Genomic DNA, 20,906 nt, shown 5'->3' with positions numbered 1-20,906 from the left:
CCCCACAAGGTTCAATTCTATGGAACTGAACAATAGGGAATAGGATATTAACTGTCCTTCAAAACAGCACAGCAAAATTAGTAGCAGGAGCCAGGGAGCATAGGATGCCTCTTGGGATGCTCCTGGCATCTCACCCTGTAGTTTTTTCAACTGGAGGGAGAGAGTTATTTGCATAATCGAAGAATAAAAATGGAAATGGTGTAGTTCGGGTCCTGAATGTCAGCCAGTGGCCAGGGGTTGATGCTGTTGGGTGCGGAGGGCCCTTTAAGAAGTGGGGTGTCCTTTCTCTCTCCCTTCCTCCTTTACTTCCTTCCCTGAGCAGACATTGACTGAAGGCCTGGCATGATCACCATTTCACCTGCTCTCCTCTTCACCTGCTACTTGTTATTTACCAGAGCTTTTTGTGTCATTAAATATTCATCAGCATAATTAAGAAGCTAGGAAGCAGTGATAAGACTAACACATAATATTATATTATGTCTGTCAAGTATTTATCCAGGCAGCCACTGGCTGTTGCCCCATAGGCATTGGTGTGTTCTGAGGACTGGGAGGTGGCATTTTATCAGCATTTCACAGAGATCTGTCCCCAGAGGAACACTTTCAGCCTCAGCGATGAAGGTTGGAGGTGTTCATCCAGAGCCCCACAGTCTGTCACAGAGACATGCAGAGGCCTAGTCCAGGCCTATCTCTGCACAATGGCCACCTGAGGACACTCCTCTGCCTCAGGGCTTCTTGATACAATGACTTAAAGCACTTGGGGTTTTTGTTGTTATTGTTGCTGTTGTTTTTGCCAGATGCTTCCCTCAACCTGTGTACCATTGGTGTTCTCGGGGAACAGAACACTATAATAAGTGTATACTTGTCTACTTCATTATAGCTAATAAAGTTTTATTTAAAGCCCAGCCATTCAGTGCATTTGAATTGTTGAACAAGAACATTAAAGCCATGGAAGGTGAAATTAAAAGCCTGGGGTCAGATACTTCTTAGGTGTCAGAACCAGCAATGAACCAGAAACTTTGATTCTGAACACTGAGGTCTAGAAGGCCATTAAATAAAGCAACACATATTCTGTGCTTCCTGAAAACTGATGGAGTTGTTTTTGTCCCCTCTTTTCTGTTGGGTCATACTGAAGATGGAACCCAAGGCCTTCTACTTGAGAGGCAAACACTAAACAATTGCACTGATGTGCCAGCCTTGAGAAAATCTTATGACAGAAGATACACCCCTACAGTCGGTCCTTGATGGCCTGGGTTTCTGTAGCTAGGAATTCAATCAAGTATGGATTCTAAATTAATTTTAGTTTAGTTTGTATTGAATATGCAACTCTTCTTTCTTGTCATTATTTCTTAAGCAGTAGTCTAAGAGTGACTTTCAGGACACCCCCACTGCATTACACGTCATAAGTCATCTGAGTTGAAGGGTGTGCAAGGATGATATTGAGGGCTCTGTGCGGATTCAGTACTGCTTTATGGAAAGAACTGAACCTCAAGGCTTTGGGGGCTGTATTTGGTCCTTGAGCTAGTGCCCCACAACTGTGTTTATCTGCTTTTATTAATAGTATTAACAGACTCATGTCTAGAAAACACTATGCTTCTTGGCATTTATAATCATGGTATATTATCCACACATAGGTTTTCTGCCCAGAGAAATTACGTATCTTATATGCATGTGCACATGCGCGCGCGCGCGCGCACACACACATACACACACACACACACACACACACACACACACACACACACACACTGTCTCTCTCACACACAGTTCCCTTTCTCTCAAGCATCATTTTAAGTAGATATGTGACATATACTTTATTATGTCTAATAAAGTTTTATTTAAAGCTCAAGCATGTGGATTGAATTTTCTTCTTGGTAAAATTTTGTTTTCCCAAGGTCAGTCATTGGTGTGCACTATGCTAAAGGTTTAAAAACAAAAACAGAACCCTTTTACTTTAGAGGCACAGAATAAAATATTGGTGGTGGAATTGTGGAAAGTCTGGAATATGTTTTGAAGAGCTGTGGTGGGGGTTTGAGGGTGCCTTTCCGGCCTTCAGAGAATGTTGGACGTAGCTCGACCTCCCCCAGCCCCTCCTCCATAGGGCAGTTGCCACATCACTGGGTGCAGTCTCCCAGATGCGCTATGGCCCACAGCACTGGAAGGCCTGCAGGTGCAGGGTAGTGGATGGGGCACCCACAATTACTCTTGGGCCTCATTATTATAAAGGGGGAAAATCATTCTTCTTGTCTATGCTTTACCCACTGATCTCCCATGAGAAAGACAGCCCTCTCTGGGATACAAACTTTCCCCTTTGTGTCTCTCCTAATGGAGTGATGGGGCTAATTGGCTCCTTAGGATGGTACCCTGCTGCTGGAATAGCAGCACCGAGTAAGAGGGTTCTTACAGGAAGCTGGAGGGCACAGCTGCAGCTCGGAAGCTTTGTCAGTGGTCTGCTCTTCCTTTTTGGTCATGGGATTCCCTTCTTATTAACTTCCTGCCCCAAAGGGCTGACCACCATTTGAGCCTGAGAGGATGAGGGAACACAAAGGGTCTGTGTGAGCTATGAATGCTGGACATGGCTTCTCAATATCTGCAGAGATGGGGTCCTGAGCATGTCCATTGATCAAGGCCCAGAGAATGCAACAAAGCTTGGGCCACAGACCATGAATCCTGCCTCTACTACTTATCAGCTTTAGAACTCTACTTCTGAATGTCCTCATTGCAAAAATGAGAAAAATACCTTGAGTTGTCAACACAAGGGCTGGCGCATTTGGGCCTCTGTAGGAAAGTGTAAAAGTAACTTTAGAAAAAAGTATTTATTCACTTTACATCCCAGGTGTAGCCCCCTCCCTCCTCTCCTCCCAGTGCCCCCTCCATTGCCTCCTCCTCTCCTATTCCTTAGAAATGGGGAGGCCCCCTACCCATCCACCCCAGATTATCAAGTTGCGTCAGGACTGAGTCTGTCCTCTTCTCCTGTGGCCTGGCAAGGCAGGCCCATCAAGGGGAAGTGATCAAAAAGCAGGCAAAAGAGTCCATGGCAGAGACAGCCCCTGCTCCCCTTACTAGTGGACCCACATGAAGCCTGAGATGCTCATTGGCTACATCTATGTAGAAGACCTAGGTCCAGTCCATACATGGTGCTTCAGACTCCACAGGCTCCTCTGGCCCAATGCCTGGCCCAATCCAAGACCCACCCCATGGAAGAGAGCCAACCTCTGACAGTATAAAAGATACTCTGCTATGCTTATAGACAGGAGCCTATCAGAGTTGTCCTCTGAGAGGCTCCACCCATCAGCCATTCAAAACAGATGCTGAGACTCACAACCAAACATTGGGCAAAGCATAGGGAGTCTAATGGAAAAGTTGGGGAAAGGATAAAAGGACCTAGAAGTGACAAGAGTGCCACAAGAGGACCAACAAAAGTAATTATTTGCCTGATGCCGTTGTTGTCTTGGAAGCTTACTGCCTCCGTCTGCTAACCTAGGCCTACTCCTGGAAGCTTCTAGATTCTGTACAATCTAATCTAGGCCTAGAATGTTACATTAGCCTATGAGACTTACTGCTGAATAAGCTCACCCTTTTTAGCCCTTTCTGAACTCTGGCTGGCTGGTTCAACTCAGCTGTTATGGCTCAAACACCTCTCCACACTGACTGATTCAAACTGGCTTCTCTTAGCTTCTGAGTGAATTGCTTTGTTTGGCCTCATACTAACTTTGGCAATCTGTTCTAGTCTTCTGGCTCCTTCTCATTCTCTGGCTTGTTCTGTCTTCACTTGTGTGTAGCTTGTTCTCTCTTCAACCTGTCTCTATAAAACTCTCCCTGTAAAACTGCCTCCTCCTCCTCTCACTCTGTACTGCTCTCTCTTTCCTCTCTGTTCTCCTGAGAGTTGGGCATATCCTAGTCTGTCAAGTCTTTCTCTAACTCATCATTTTGTCTGCCTCTCAACGTGTGTGCTGCTACTTTAAAACATGGGTGCTTCCTTCTACAAACCAACTTTAGCTTCATTGTTTGGGATTAAAGGTATGTACTAAGGGCATGTCTGTATTCCAGCCAGAGTAGCCATGTTGCTGGATTAAAATCCCTCTACAGGAAAGGGTGGGTCTTTCTGTAGGAGCCCACCCTGGCAGCCAAAGCACAGAGGAAACCAACCACAAATTGCCCCCCACATAAAGCAAAAATGAGTTCCACTCTTATGAATTCATTTTTAAACTTTCCTTTATGAAAAACAGAACATGTAACACACATAACAACAGAGAGCTGCGCCTTCCTTATATAAACTGGCAAGGACCCAGCCCAGCAACAGGGAGAATTCTGTGTGAAGAAGATGGGGTGAGCGGGGTGAGATGGGCCCCCTTTAAATCTTGGTAATGTAGACTTAGAAGGAAGGTGTGTTTATGTCCCATGGCACAAAAGAGACTGGACCAAGGACTGCAGAGCCAATGTGTGTGGCGTCGTCTGTGCGGCAAGCGTGTATATACTGCAAGCTGTATGCTACTGACAGACAGACCAACCCAGGTGGCCAGAAGTATGATGCACCTGGCTTGAGACCACTTCCTGGTGCTTCCCCTTGGGTCAGTCCAAGCCCAAGGCCCTGCTGGCCTTCTTGGCATTCAGAAAATTCTTTTTCTTCCTGGGAGGAACGCGCAATGAGATCTCAGGCTCCTGCGGGCTTCGGAATACAAAGATCTTCTCTCCTGTGTTTAATAGGTCCATGGTGTCTGCCCCTGCGATGGGGATGGGTGCTAGTTCTCCAATGGGCTCTAGGGACAGGTGTGGCCAGCTTCCTTTCCCAGGGAACATCACCCTCTCCTGGACAGGAATGTATATCTTCTTCAATAAGCTACATAGGGAAAAGAAGGTCAGATTCTGCATTCTGGGGCCATTCTGTCTCTCCTTACTATTCTGACATTTCCCCAGGAGGCCACCCCGTTAGGTCCTGATATTCCAAATAAATGCCTATTTCATTTTACTTTATTTTTTTTTTAATTTATATGCTTCTGTGTGTGCCAGGTTTGTATACTGCCCACAGAGGCCAGAAAATGTCAATGGATCCCCTGGAGCTGGAGTTACAGGCTATTGTGAGCTGTTCAATATGGGTGCCGGGAACCAAATTCCAGTCCTGTCAAGAGCAATGTTGTAGTCACTGTTCTATTACTGTGAAGAGACACTCTGACCAAGATAATCCTTATAAAAGAAAGCATTTAACTGGAGATGTGCTTACAGTTTTAAGGGTTTAGTCCATTATCATCATGGCAGGAGCTTGGTGGCAAACATGGTGCTAAAGCAGTAGTGGAGGCTACATGGTGACCCTCAGGCTAAGAGAGAGAGACAGAGAGAGACAGACAGAGAGAGAGAGAGAGAGAGAGAGAGAGAGAGAGAGAGAGAGAGAGAGAGAGAGAGAGAACTGGCCTGCTTTGGGCTTTTAAAACCTCCAAGCTCACTCCCAGTGCCACATTTCTTCCAATAAGGCCACAGCTCTTAATCCTTCTAATCCTTTCAAATAGTGCCATTCCCTGGTGACTAAGAATTCAAATATATGAGCCTATGGGAGCCATTCTCATTCAAACCACCACAATCAGCAAACACTTTTAACCACTGACCCATCTCTCCCGGCCCTAAGTACCATCAGTTGTTGTTGTGGTTGTTGTTGTTTTTCTCTTCCCTGGTCACTGGTTATGAATGAAATCTGTAGTAGGGTATACTGCTGGCCACCTTCACTGGCTCATAGTGTGAAAGGTTCAGAAGTCTTGTGAGCCCACTGTACACTGTTAGCTTGTTGCCCAGGGATATTTGCACTATGGAAACAGGCAAAGTTCCCTCTGTCTCCACTATGCACCCACCAGATCTCTGTTAAATACTTAAAAACATACCCCACAGATCTCACCCTGGAAATAGGCTACAGACAACTGTGAGAAGTTGGGTAGAATGTATCTAAGATAGACTGTGGCAGGCTTAGGAATTCTCATGACAGATCTTCTGGAATTCTGTCCCTGGACCCCTGGGTGTCACTGTTGCTATTATAATTGTTCCTGGGAGCTATATGTGACCTTAAAGCCACAGGATGCTCTCCTGGATCCAAGGAGTGTAGTGAAAGGCCAAATCAATAGGGTCCACCTGGGAGCTCACTGGCCCTCCCTGAGGTGCTGTGTAAGTTTAGCTCCACTGCCAGCACTCCCTTGTGCTGAACTTGGGAATTGGTTCTCTCTGCCATCATCTGTTGCTGGAGGTTGGGACCAAGGCTTCTCATGTTGGTACCTACTCTATGCCATCAGCACAGCACAGCATGGGTGCATTGGGAACACCTTACAACTAGGCAGATCAATGCCCTTTCTGGTTTGGACTTGAGTTGAATTCTCCTGCCCGACATCCTGATGTTATTTCTTGGGTGCTGTATTCTGATATCCAATCTATTATCAATAGCTCTGTGCTTTCCATACCAGACAGTCCATAGCATGGAGTCTCAGGGCCTTCAACTCTGAGAAACTACAGAAGGGCAGGGCTTAGACAGTCATGGATTCCAAGCAAACAGAGGGTGATACTTTTTAAGCCAGCTGCATAACTTTGTGTGTACATGTATGTGGTATATGTGCATGTTCCTCTGGGTGCATACACATGTGTATATGCCTGCATAGACCAGAGTGACTTCTGATGTTGTCCACAATCACCTTGATTTTTGAGATAGGGTCCCTCCTTGAACATGGAGCTCACCAATTGGCCAGGCTGGTTGACCAGTGAGCTCCAGCAATCCTCCTGTCCCTGCCTCCCCAGGATTGGCATAATAGGTCCTCGCCACTGTGCCCAGCATTTAACTGGGAAGGTGGGCATCTGAACGCAGGTCTTCATGAATGCATGGCAGGCACCTGATGAACTGAGCCACCACGCCAGTATCAGAATGTCACTTTTTAAGCCACTACATGCCACCTAAGGTGACATTTTTCTAGTGTCCTCTATTTGGAACTACAGGAGACCCTTGCTCCATGGCCTGTGGCAATGTGAAATGGCCTGCCCTTCTTCTCTCTGAGATCTCTGTGCAGAGATCACAGCCAAAAGAGACAGGCACCAGGTGGGAAGAGGCAAGCTTGGACGTTCACGCAAGTGGAGAGTGAGTTTGACAGCCCCAAACCCATGCCCCACCCCGCCCCACCCACACACTCAGCTGCAGTCCTGGGCCTCTGTACTGAACCTCCCTAGGGACCTTAGGGACCTCCCTGAGCTTTGGTTTTATCGTCTCCACTTTATGGAAGGCTTGGGGTAACAAGACGCAAAAGGGATTTGGGAACAGTAAAGTCTGAAGAACTCTAAGGAATTATTCTTTTTCTAATTATACCTGATTAAAACCTGCCATTAGCTAAAATAAATACAGTAATTAAAACGCTAATAAATGTTAAGAGAACATTCTCTTGCTGAGAGCTACAGGCTTGTCTTCAGCTTTTAAAGTCAGACCAAGAACAGGGCGTGTTGCCTTCTGGGAAAGAACTTTCCCACTTTTCCTATCCCCTCCCCCAGCAACCTGGCTGTGCCCCAGCAGGCCACCCCCACCTCCCTAGGCCCCCACTCCTCACCTCTCCTTTTTCCTGCGTGCCCAGAGCATCCTCTCCAGTCCTTGACTCACCAAATCTGCTCTCAGCCTGCTGTCCAAAGCTTGCCACCAGCTCTGGTGTTTCCTGATGCAGAAGGAAGGCGTTACAGTTTTAAAATGAATCAAGCCTAATTAAAAAAAAAAAAAACCCATGGGGCTCCACTCCTGGAGGTGGCCTCTGGCTGCCACCCAGAACCCTGAAAGATTTGTTGAGTTGGCACTCAAGCCTGGTCCACAGGTAATTTCTGCCTGGAGGGTAACATACGTGGAGACAGACAGCATTAATCAGGCAGAGGCAAGCTGTACAAAGAAGGGTGCCCTGTGAGGGTGTCCCAAGGGCACGCATTAAGTCCTGCATCCCCTGTCCCCAGGGTGCACACTCAATGTAGGTAGGATTTTCTCTTATGTTCCGCAGAGTCCTGGTGCCATAGACACAGGAACACACTCAGAGCTTGGAGGTGTGCTGTGGATAAAGGAATGCAAACATGGAGGCTTGGAAGCTGGCCAGGCAGAGTGTTGGAGGCTGCCTGGCTGTGTAACTCCAGGCTGAAGAAAGGGACAGAGGCCTTGGGTTCAAGCCTGCACAGAACTGAGAGGCCTGTCACTCCAAGCTACTCAACTAGGGATGGGGACAGTTGCTCTTAAGAGTCCATTACCTCCTAGGAAGTAAAGAGCATTCTGATGGCGTGCTTCCTGCAATGGACACGGGGGGGGGGGGGGAACTCTCCAGATCCCACATGTCCCTCAGGACACCCGCTCTTTCCTTGTTGCAGTCCATCTTCTATTGCTTAAAATGCAAGACTCTGAGCTCATGTCATGACCAGGTCCCAGAGTCCCAAGAGTGACCATTCACTCTTCAGGACCTGACCAGGAGCCAGGGCGAAGAGAGGGAAGGCACATGTCATCTCATGACAGCCGTCTGAGTCTTCCAGAACCCCAGTCCAGTCTGTCAACCTCCTCACAGCCTTGGAGATTAGCTGGCCTCAGAATGGAGTATGCAGAGACTACACCTACAGAATCAGAAGCCACAGCCACAGCCAGTCTCTGACAACACCTACAGCTGGCCTTTTGACATGCTTACTTCCCAGCTTTCTGGCCACATCGGCACCCGGTCTTCAGAACACACAGCCATCCTCTGGCCACAGCCATTCAGTCAGCTATATCCATGCCCAGCTTTCTTACTATACTCGCACCCACTCTCTGGTCTCACCCGAATCTGACTCGGATAACCCTGCTAGACCACACGCATGAGGACAGCTCTTCCGGCCTCTAAGACTCCTGCCCTGACCCAGCCTTTGCTTCATTCTGACTTCACTCACCACAGCCTACTCTTTTTGTCTTCTGCCAACTTACCATTGATGAAAACAGACTGCCCCTTTATGTCAGGAAAAGCAAAGTCCCTCAGGACGCCTGTTCAGGCACACTCTGGGCCATGCCAATAGCTTCCTAGCTGCCAGGTGCCCATCCTAGCTGCCTAAGGATCCTGACTGAGCTTGGGGTTCTGCACAGGGTCTTCTACAATTTTTCAATCTGTTTACTCACCTTGTGGTGTGGTTGCCATAGACTCTAGTCTCCAATGTCACTGCTAAGAGTTCCCCAAACCTGCCCCATACCATGTTTCCTCCTTTTACTTATTTAAATTAAATATATGTATTTATAATATATATACACATTATGTGTATGTGCATGCTATGGTAGGAAGACATGGTGTGTTCAGAGGACAACTTTGCAGAAGATGGTTCTCGCTTTCCAGTCCAGGGATGGAACACATGGTTTTCAGACTTTAGGACTTTGTGAAAAGCATCTTCCCAGCCTTGTCGTTTGAGGAGCTTTTTCTGACTCAACTCAGACCTGGACCATAACACTTAATAAACACCCTTAAGGGTGGGTATGTGAGAGAGAGAGAAATGGGCCCCAACTGCATATTCCAGAACAGGGGACAGTCACACCCACTATGCCATACTGTTGGTGAAGTCACCAAAACTAACATCTAGGAACATGTCAGCAAGAAGCATAATGTTCAGATTCATAAAAACATCAGGAAGTGCAGTCTAACTAGAGGCACAAGATCCAGGTACAAGTAAGGAAACTTGCTCTGCTGCAAGGGTCCGAACAGCAGACAGCGAGGATGTGCACACAACGTGCACACTGAACCCCGGCATAAGCCTGTCCGCCCTGACCTAAGATGGCTTCACTTGTATTCACTCTGTGCAGGTGGGCCGGGAACAGGCATTCAACAGAAATGATTCTTTGAAATCTGAACTTCAGCCTTCTCCAGGCACCTTTGGAGTGTGGGCTGCAGGAGGGGCAGTTCTCCCATGAGCCACAGGAGACACTCAACATGTGAGCCCTGCAGCTGGGCCCAGACATTGGACACATGAGGCACATTAGCCACACTGTCCACTGAAGATACATTTATAATTCATTTGTCAGAACATAACCCCATTTTAAATTGACGAACAATAGCCAATTCATATTACTATAAGCCAAATATACATGCATACATGCAAGCACACACACACAAATACATTTCAATGCACACCAAAACACACACACACACACACACAGAGTCATAAAACTTGGCAGAGAAACATGCTGCAAAAGAAGAAATATAATCAAATGCTAATAGCGATTTTTTTTAACCACCAGGAAAGCCATGAATACTTTCTTCTGTTTCTCTCTATGTACTTTTAATATCTTCTTAATGGAATGTTTAATAAATATTCTAATGGCCCTAGAGAAATGTATGTTCTTGAGGCTGGAAGTTGGTGATAAAAATAGAAAGTCCTGGACCAACTACTCAGAGCTACTAAGACTCGAGCTCTGAGCATCGAGAGTCAGAGCAATCATCTTCTTCTTCTTCTTCTTCTTCTTCTTCTTCTTCTTCTTCTTCTTCTTCTTCTTCTCCTCCTCCTCCTCCTCCTCCTCCTCCTCCTCCTCCTCCTCCTCCTCCTCCTCCTCTTCTTCTTCTTCTTCTTCTTCTTCTTCTTGTGAGAGTCAAACCTGGCTTTTACAGGCAGCAAACCCCGCCCCCCACCCCACCTGTCTCCCCCCCACTGGGCGCCCAGAGCTCACCTCCTCTTGCCCTGCTCAGCCTGCTCCCCACTGCTCTCATTCTCTGCTCCGTGGCCTGAGTGCTTGTCACCGACTGTATCCAGCAGGCCCAGCAGCTGAGGGTGAGACGCTGCCGGAAGCACCACACTCAGGAGCCGGAGCAGTGTGCTCCCGGGCACCATTGTCATCCTTGAGAGGTATGACACCAGCCTCAGTCCCTAGGGGAGCACAAAAGGGAAGAAATTCAAGCCTTTTTGGCCCCCTTTAGGCATGCCGCGCTACAATATCTAATTCATGACATTCTCAAGGTTTTCGTTGTCCTGGGGCGATAAATATTTCAGTGGCTCAGCCTAGAAAACATTCTGAATTCACAAAGCTGTCAAAAAAAAATGTCTTTGGTCAGCAGCCTTGGTACCCACAATGTCTCTAATAGCTCCCCCACCCCTTCCGAGTTAGCTCATTTCAGTGGAGCCAGAAGCATGGCATAGGAGCCACAGCCGGCATCACAGCAGCTAGGCATATGTCTCCATCTCCTCCTCCACCTCAGGGAGACCCTTGGGATAATGCAAGCTCTGGGAATAGCTGGGTGTCCATATCCCAGGTGACCAGGAACCACTGCTCCACTGACACATGAAAGGCCACTCAGCAACAACAATAAAAAAAAGGAAGGGTTGCTGAGCTCACAGACTCTGTGATGGGTGGAGATGGTCTGTCTCCACAGGACACAGGCTGCGTAGTGCCATGCATGCAGTACTATAGGTGAACATGGAGGAAAGATGACAAACAGACCTGTGGCTGCTGGGGTTGGAGACAGTGAGTGTGGCAGTGGCTTACGAAATTACATACAGGGAGGTCTCTGCTGGGTTGGATAGCTCTGTATCTTTGTTGTGGTTACAGGGCCCCACTGTGATAACAGGATAGAAAGCTGTATAAATGTTTCATACCAGATTTGATGTGGTCCCAGGCAAAGGCAAGGAATCAAGAAATAAAAGGTGGACGGTGTAACTTTCTATAACCCTAATAGGCCAAAATGATTTCAAAATGAAAAGCTTTAAAATGCGCCAAGTGTGCGCCTCTCAAACCTTGCACTGGACACCCAGCTTCACTGGACCAAATCCTAAGTCTTTGGGCCATGCCTTTATTTCTCTTTGTGCTTCAAATTTCTCATTTGTAAAGTGAGACTACCATTACTGTTGCAAAGGGTTTGTTGAGGACACAATGAGCTGGGCTTTGCCCACTGTGATGGCCCATGATTATAATCCCAACACTCAGGGGGTGACACAGGAGTGCCATGAGTTTATTTTATCTGGTTTGAGTGTTATCCTGCCCCAACCCCCAAAAATTAAACAAAGAGTGAAGGGTTCTCCAAGTGCCACCAGGACCTGAATAAACACCTTTCCTCCCAGTTGCTGGGTGACCATTGTTGACCCCCGCTCCCCGGCCAACCAGAGCCCTTCCCTAATTTTACATGGCAATGCCTGGGGGAAATAGTTTGGTGTCCAGAAAAGCCAACCAGAGGTGTTTAGACTCTGACCGATTTGTATGTGAAGAAAGTTCATGAGTGGGCAGAGGGACGATAGGAGGAGACGGAGAGCCCACTCTATCTGCCCTGCTGGGGTGAAGAACAGTGGTTATGAGAATGTTGCTCTAAAAATTGCTGTTACACTATAGTGTGTAGGGAACATTGACAAGAAAGACACATCAGCCAGATGAAGCCATCTCAGGCCTCACTATAAACAGGGCATGGTGGCAGTAAGGGGACTAAGAGGCTCAACAGCATAGCTATCATCAGGTCGGGACCTGGGCTGATTGTGAGCCTAAGGTTGGACTATCCTCATCTGTCACGGGGAAGATGTTGGCTCTGAGAATGGGAAAACGTCCATGGATGGGGACAGGCCCTCTCACCTGGCTGCACAGGCTGGACATGGTGTCAGCCTCCATGCTTTCCAGAGCATCTTCTAGCACCGCACTGTTCTGCCGCTCCTCTTCCACCCTAGAGTGAAGAGAAAACCCAGAGGTCCAGCTGGGCCGAAGGAGCTAACCAAAGGCTTGTGCAGCTAGCTGTTTAAGTGGCATTGGCTGGCCTGTGATCTGGCCAATCCCTGCTCACCTGGACCACATCCTGCAGAGTGCAGGAGGCTGAGAGAGGAGCAGAGCTGCTGTGAGCTGAACGAGAATGGTTCTGTGGCTCTCGGATGCTCTGCGGAACCTGCTCTAAAAACTCAGTCTTGGCCCTCCTAGAGCCAGGAAGACCAATACCTGGGGTCTACATCTGTCCTGCCCTGGGCTGAAGCAGAGCCAAAGACACTGTCTACAGATGGCCAGACAACCCTATTCTGGTGGCGAGACCAGCTGGCACCTTGCTTAGGCTTGTACCACTATGTGGGCTCTGTGTCAAAGGCGAGGCCACAGATGGCTCACAGTCCCACTGGCTATCACAACCCAAGGCTCATACAGGCTCAACTCAAACCCAACCCCTGTCTCCCGAAGATTCTTTCAGGGAGCAAGAGAGCATCATCATCATCGTCGTTGTCATCATCGTCGTCACTTTTTAAAAGTCCCATCCTACATCAAGTCAACACATCTGTGCTCACCCCTCTCTGACAGACAGACATTCAGCACGCTGCCCCCCCGTCAGTTAATTCCATACAGTGAAACTGCACTTTAATGTTGTGTTTACCCAGGAAACAAACTCAAAATCACTGTAGTTTCCTCACCCAGAAACCAAATGGAGTGCTTCCTCCAGTTAATGTGTGTTTCTAAAAACCCAGCCAGTGTATGCTGCGTACAGTTTCTATCTGCTACTTTACACATAGATACCATAGTCACAACGGGGAGTTAGGGAGCAGCAAGGAAAGATATTTCTCCAGGAGCACTGAGACACCACAGGTAAAACCTAATTGTGTGATGTTAATTGTGAAAAAAAAAAAAGCAAAGAATAAACATGGTTGGGATCTGTCTGTTTTTCAGCTCTCCAGAGGCAGAGCCTAAAATTCTGCAGCTCAGTGAAATCGGAACAGACCCCTTCCTATGCCAGAGCTACGTCCTGGCTCTGACGCTGTGCCACAAGGGTGTTAAGATGCTTCCAGGTGGCGAAGCTGGGTAGGGACATGTGGGACCTCTCTCTAATCTCCTCTAATTATTTGAAAATAAAGTTTAAAAGGAGCCAGCTGTGGTGTTGCACGCCTTTAATCCTAACTCTTTGGAGGCAGAGGCAGGTGGATCTCTGAATTCAAGGCCACCCTGGTCTACAGAGTGAGTTCAGGACAGCCAGGGCTACACTGAGAAACCCTCTCTTGAAAAAAAAAAAAAAAAAAACATTTAAAGGAGCCTTTTGAGATGACCGCACAGCAGGTAAAGAGACTTGACACCAAGCATGGGGACCCAAGTTCAAGCCCCGGAACCCACATAGTAGAAACAGAGAACAGACTCCTGAAAGTTATCCCCTGCCCTCCATACATGTGCTGTGGCACATACATGCACACACATATACATATATACACACAACACACACAAATTGTTTAATGTTTTTAAAAAGTTAAAAAATATTATTAGTAAACCTCAGTGATATTAAAATATATATTTATATATTTATTATATATAATATTTACATATTATATATAATATATTATATATTTATTATATATAATAATATATAAAACATTATATAAATATTTATATATTTATTATATATTATATAATAATATATTATTATATTTATTAAATATTTATTTTTATATATTTATATATAATATATATTTATTAAGGAAGAAGAAAGCTGGTGTGCTTCAATAATAGCAGAGCATGAGGATGTCACCTTAGAAAGGAAAGTGAGAGGCCAGGTCCCTCAGGCCAGAAGGACCCCACCACGCCAGTCCCACTCCGAGTGAGAACCAGCCGCTTACCTCTGCTGATGCTGTTCCAGTAGCTTCTGGCCCTTGTTCAGGGCCTGCCGCAGGATGGCAGACACCTGCCTTTCAGGGTCTATCTCCCCAGGTTCGCTCAGCCCAGGCCCGTCAGCTGCCCACTGCTGCCAGCTCTCCAGGATGTGCTGCTGCTCAGCTACTTCCTGCTGCACCAGCCGGTCCTCCACCCTCCTCTCCAGTTCCTGCAGTTCCTGCAGATGAAGGAGCTGCCTTGAGTCCCACTGATGTCAGGCGTTATGGAGGTGACTGAGGCAGCATGGCAAGTCTCTTAATGGCTCTGTCTCCAGAGGGATCAGGATGCCCATCTGTGCTTAAACATCCCTGAAGCTGAAGTTAGGTTCTGGCCAAACCAAAAAGGAAAGAACCCGGCCACCAAGTATACTCATGAAGGGTCTGCATTTTCAAAGGATCATGAGACTCTGTTCAAAGGGAGAACAGATACTATATTTTTGAGACATCTCATGCTATGACTATGCCACACACCTCATAAGCATTCATAAAAAAATGTATTTTAAACCCACGACTCAGAACCCTCTGAGGCACTACTCCCCCACTTTGAGACAGCCTACTCCAGTCTCTCTTTTGAGTTCATGATTCGCTTTACTAAATTTATTTCTGCTTAAACTTCTGAGCTTCTGGAATGAATTCTTTCAGGAAGTAAGACCCAGAGACCTCAATAATAGTGCTTCACAAGAGGTTTCTCCTGCTCTAAGTTTCAGACACTGTTCATGTGCCCTGGACATTAGCCCAAGCAATGTTGGCTAATAGTAACACCACCTTTCCTTTTAATCTCAAGGTGCCTAAGAGCAGTGATGCTGGGTGGCCGAGCTGGAAGTGTGAAAGGTCAGGCAGAATCATCCGACAGAGTGACTGGAGCACAAAGGCAGTGACACACAGGAAGCCAGCTTGTTGGGCTTGGAAGTGGAGGCTCAGCAAGTGACATGGAGTTGCAAGTACAGCAAGGACCATGAGTCTGGGGTTGGGCCTTCTCTCTGAGTAAGCCCATCCCATTTAAAGTTGCCCATCTTTTCCACGGGGTCCCCACTGCACCTTCTTATAGTTAATTTCACAAAAAAAGGAATCTAAAGTGTTCACTGAATGAGATGCACGCCATGGACTCTCCTTAGGAATCGTTTCTTCCAAAGCTTTTCATTTCATGCTTTTTAAGTTCTCCAAATGCTTAACAGCTAAGGAGCTCATTACAACGGGAAAGTACTTGGCACAGACAATCGCAGTGCAGAATGGGACTCTCATAGAGAATGGAGAAGGCTGCCTTCTCTCCCCGCACAAAGGGGGAAGGTCCAGCCTGTCCACTACCTCACCTCCAACTAAAGAATGTGTGGTCTGATTTTTCTGTCGGTTGCTTTGGATGTGGAAAATGCAGGCTTCTCCCCTTGCAGGCAACTGGGATGGGAAGCTCTCACATTACCTAAAGGAGCTATGGATGAAATGGTAAAGGCAGGCGCTGTGTTCCCTAGGTAGTCAAGACGAGGTGGGGCATCTGAGGTGAGCAGCAGTGGCATCTTGGGCACTCAGATGCCTTAGGGTCTTGCTGTCCAAATGCTCTAAATGATCTCTCTAAATTTCCTGGGGTTTTTTTTTTGAGGGGGTTATATGTTTTAGATTTTTTTTTCTGAGACAGAGTATCTCACTACATAGCCCCATTATCCTAGAACTCCTTTTGTAGACCAGGCTGGTCTTGACTCACAGAGATCTGAGTGCTGGGATTAAAGGTGTCCACCACCATGCCTGGCTGCCTTTTCATCTTAAAGGCTCTTCTCCTCCAAGTAGAATTTGGGACACTGGCCCATCTCCATGCCAGTCACCTCCAAGTGAAACATTTGTTATGTGTTTTGACAGATGCTCTGTGGAGGCTTCCTCCGGTTACTAATTTTCTGAGGCGTTTCATCTTGAGTGGATGTTAAAGTCCACTAGGACCTCTGTATGTGGTGAAATGGTCATGTGGGTGGTTTCCTCACTGTCTAACCTGTTAAGCAAGTAAGTTTTGTACACCAATGTCCTCATGTTAAATTCTTGGAAATTCCTTATATTCCTGAAACAAACGAACAAACAAAAACAAAAACATCAAAAAACAAAAATCTCAGCCTGGCCATGATGGATTAAATTATTCTAACAGGTGGATGGGTTATGTTAATCACTATTTTGCACATAAAGTATTCAACTGTGTTCACACCATCGGCTGTTCTGGTTGGTACCACCTGGGTGTCCTGTTGGTGTCCAGGTTATCTGAGAATAATAAAACAAGGTAAACAGAGAGGTCTTCATTCCAGCACAAGGGACATGTGAGCACAAACATGACGTTTTGAGTGGGAATGGCCCTCACAGGCTCATATGTCTGAATACGTGTTGTCCCCAGTTGGTAGAACTGTTGGGCAAGGATTAGAAGGTGTGGTCCTGTTGGAGGAGGGGCAGAGTATGAGGTTTTTAAAGACCCATACTGTTTCCAGTGTCAGCTTCCCGCTTGTGAATCAAGATGTTTCCACCACCAAGCCTTTGCTCTGCCACCATGCACTCTAACCCTCTGAAACAACCTAGTTAAAATGTTTTCTTTTGTAAATTGCCTTGGTCATGGTGCTTTGTCACAGCAATAGACAATAGACACTTTTTGGTTTGCTGGCGACAACCTAAGAAATACAAAGGCTGGATGTATTTGTGTCAGTAAGAAAGTAACTTCTTTTCATGGTTTGGAGACAGAGTGCTTCCTCCAGGCTTCTGTGTTGAAGGCTGGACCTCGGCTTGTGGATTGATGGCTGAGATATGAGGGCGCTGAACTAATCAGCGTGTGATCTGCTCATGAGTTTATAACTTGGTGGTATTTTTAAGACGTGGGGAAGCTAGAAGCAGGGCCTGGCTAGAGGAAGTAGGTCATTGAGGGTATGCCATCAATAAGGCTACCTCTTGCTCTTGGCCACCTCTAGCTATCTTTGTCTGCTTCCTGGTCACCATAAGGTGAGCTTCTCTGTTCTACCAGGTACTCATGCCAGGATGCTATGCCTCACCACAGCCTGAACGCAGTAGAGCCAGCCAACTGCAGACTAAAGTCTCTTAAACCATAAGACCAAGTGAACCTTTCTCCTTTATGCTTCATCCATCTTGTACTTCCTCACAGTGGTGGAAAATGCTAACACGCTTCCAAGCAATCTTATTTCTGGCATTAAGACTATACACATATTTTTTATCCTACCAGAGTCAGCTTTTACTGATTACATTTATTTAGAAAACTTCCCTTTGTATTTATCTTCAAATCTATCTATATAATGTTCTTTAGAGTATTCCAATTTTAAAAGCTCTACTGTATCTATGGTTATAGTCCTGTAAAATCTCTATAGTATTTATTTGTCCTTTAGCCTATTTTTAATTGTCAACCTTACCAGAGATCTGTGTATTTTATTAGGTTTTTAATTTTTTTCCCAAGTACCCCACTTTTTATTTTATTAATTCTCTCCATGTCAGTTTGGATTTATACCTTATTTATGCTGCACTCCATATGGGTTTATTTCTTTCTGCCCAAATTGAAATTTTTCATACACACACATGGAATATATATATATATATATATATATATATATTCCATCCACTACTCCCTCCCTCCAATTCCTCTTAGTGTCCTTATCTCCCAGCCAACTTCATGTCCTTTTTAAAAGATACATGCATGACCTTTGTGATGAGCACTTCTTCTCTGATGGAAGTTTAGGACAAAATTCCCCTCTAAAAAGCTTTCCCCAAATGCTATACATTTTGATATACCATAGATACATCTTTTTAAAAAGATTTCATGTATTTTCAACTTTTTTTTTTTTTTTTACTTCTTTGACCATGGACCTATTCAGAAGTATAGTTTAATTCTTTATAGTGGTCTCTTTAACACATTTGAGTTTAGTTGCTTCGTCAAAAGAAGTCAAGATGACATCAGACAGTCAGTTACCATCATGGCTACGATGTGTGCTGCAGAGTGCTTCTACAGCTTGCTGGCTGTGGTTTGCATGTGGGTGTGAGAGCAGCCCTCACCCTCAGCTGTCTGTCTACACCTTCACTCATGCCTCACAAGCATAGCCTGTCACCTCCCCCATTGAGCTGAAGTCTCCCACCTCAAAGATTATGGTGATTTGAAAGAAAATGGTCCCCAGAGGCTCATAGGGAATGGCACTACTAGGAGGTGTGGCCTTGTTGGAGGAAGTGTGTCACTGGGGGTGGGCTTTGGGGTTTCAGAAGCTCAAGCTAGGCCTAGTGTCACTCTCTCTTCCTGCTGCCTGCTGATCCAGATGTAGAGCTCTCAGCTCCTCTCCAGGACCATGTCTGCTTACATGCTGCCATGTTTCCCACCATGACGATGATGGACTAAACCTCTAAACCATACAAGCCAGCCCCAACTAAATGTTTTTTCTTTGTAAGAGTTCCTGTGTGGTGTCTCTTCGAAGCAATAGAAACCTTAACTAAGACAATGACAGATTCACCAATTTTGCTCTAGTCTAACCAGTTTACTTTTGTTGTTTTGAGAATTTTAGGAACTATGTACAAGTTTTACCAAGTAGGTAAAATTTTTAAAATCACTTTTATATTATCATTAGCTTCTATAATAAATTACACACAGAATTACTTTACATCCTATGCTGATAATCTGAACACTAAATTCTTCAGCAAACTTAATATCATTTTTTTTTTACTGTTATTATTGTTTATCCTGTGCCTAGGTCATCTGGACTGGCTTCTGTATGACTTTTTTATGTGACTTTTTTTTTTCTCAAGGTATTATGGCCATTTGAACTTAGTCTGTGGGTTTCCTAAAGTCCCCACAGAGACTATTCTTCCCTGGAGAGGATGCTTTTGGACAGAGACAGTCAACTCACTTAGAACAATTTCAGCTTTGTTTATCATCCTGTGTGGGCTGTGCTCCTCCTGGGTTCCCTCCTCATGGTAGCACAGCCTTGCTTTAAACTTCACAGTCAGGGTCTGCTCTGGCCCGGAGCAGGCTGGAGACACCTCTGCTCTCACACTCCCGCCTCACCAGGACACAGCCTCATCTCCTTATCTCCACAAAGTTACATTGCTGGGTCTAAGGCCCAGCAGCTGCTTGTGGAAGAGCCAGCCTCTGTCTGGCTCTGTCTTCTCTGTGAGCCCAGTGTGCATGAGACACAGCCACTGGGAAACCTCCATCTTCTCCAGTTCACAAAGCATGAGAAAGCATGTGCATTCTGTGTGTCCACACTTGGGGATTTGGGGCTAGAGTTTCTATAATGACCCCACTTCTGTACCAACCCTGATTAACTACAACAGGGCAGGATACATAGGTTTACCAAAAACAATCCTGGATTCCTCAGACTCCTCTGCTGTTTTGTTCCATCTTAAAGAAATCACAGCTTACAGCCTTGGCAAACTCAACTGGAACTGTCTACAAGCTTGACATGTCTGTCAAAGTCAGAAATGGATTTGGTTTCGGACCTGTTCCAGTAGCCAGGCTGCCTCATAAGGAGACATCTGGCAGTTTCTTTACCTGGGAACTGAGAACAGCAATAGCACAGCTCAGCAGTTACTTAAGACAATGTGTGACAAAGAGCTTACCCAGGGCAGTGCAAGACTACAGTTGTGACTGATCCTGCCTAAAGGATAACACTAAGAAGCGCCATTAAGTAAGGAAGTGTCAGTCAGATCATGGAGGGTCACATCATCTCAGCGCTTGCCTGCCCGCCCAGGGCCTCAGTAAATGAGACATTTTTTCCTCACTGGAAGCTATTACTGTAATTCATGGTATAAAAAAAAAAATTCATACATACTCTCAACCCTTACCAGAGAAGCTATGTTTAGTTGCAGATGGTGGTCAACACAGAGACCCTCAACTGGCACTGCAAGAGAGACTCTAGAATGTTCCAGCCTAAACAGGACATCTGTATCACTCCCACCCTCCCGAGACTCAGGGATCACTTTGGAAGAGGAGGCTGAGAGATAGTAAGTCCCAGGAAGGTAGATAAAACAAGGAGAGAATTTTCCAGACACAGCAAGTCAGCTGCACATATGACCTCAGCAAGACCTGAGAAAACTCAAGGCAGACAAAATTCTCACATGGAAAAAAGAATTCGCACAAAGCTCCATCCCTTGAGAGAGAGAGAGAGAGAGAGAGAGAGAGAGAGAGAGAGAGAGAGAGAGAGAGAGAGAGCCCGAGCCCCTGGTAGGTTGACCGTACTTTTGTAGAGAGCCACATATCAAAGAGTATATGGGGAGCACAAACTATACTTGGTGGCTTGAGGGAAAAAAAAGACACCAAGTTGGGTGGGTAGATCTGGGAGGAGTTGGGGGAGGGGTGAATATGATCAAAATATGTTGGATGAAGTTCT

General features: G+C 46.0%; 1 protein-coding gene across 1 annotated transcript in view; it reads right to left on the bottom strand.

Moving 5' to 3' along the window:
* Window positions 1-4,514: 4,514 nt before the first annotated feature.
* Evc2 (EvC ciliary complex subunit 2) overlaps window positions 4,515-20,906 on the bottom strand; it is an 84,407-nt gene continuing 68,015 nt past the window's right edge. The window contains exons 16-20 of the mRNA XM_051164847.1: window positions 14,536-14,747; window positions 12,536-12,623; window positions 10,652-10,848; window positions 7,560-7,661; window positions 4,515-4,837 (exon numbers count right to left, since the gene is read on the bottom strand). Of these exons, the coding sequence (XP_051020804.1) occupies window positions 4,570-4,837; window positions 7,560-7,661; window positions 10,652-10,848; window positions 12,536-12,623; window positions 14,536-14,747 (867 nt within the window). The 3' untranslated portion in view covers window positions 4,515-4,569. The remainder of the gene's footprint in view (window positions 4,838-7,559; window positions 7,662-10,651; window positions 10,849-12,535; window positions 12,624-14,535; window positions 14,748-20,906) is intronic.

Source organism: Acomys russatus, chromosome 22, assembly GCF_903995435.1.
Source record: "Acomys russatus chromosome 22, mAcoRus1.1, whole genome shotgun sequence".
NCBI lineage: Eukaryota > Metazoa > Chordata > Mammalia > Rodentia > Muridae > Acomys > Acomys russatus.
This window is presented reverse-complemented; position numbering and strand designations above follow the sequence as displayed.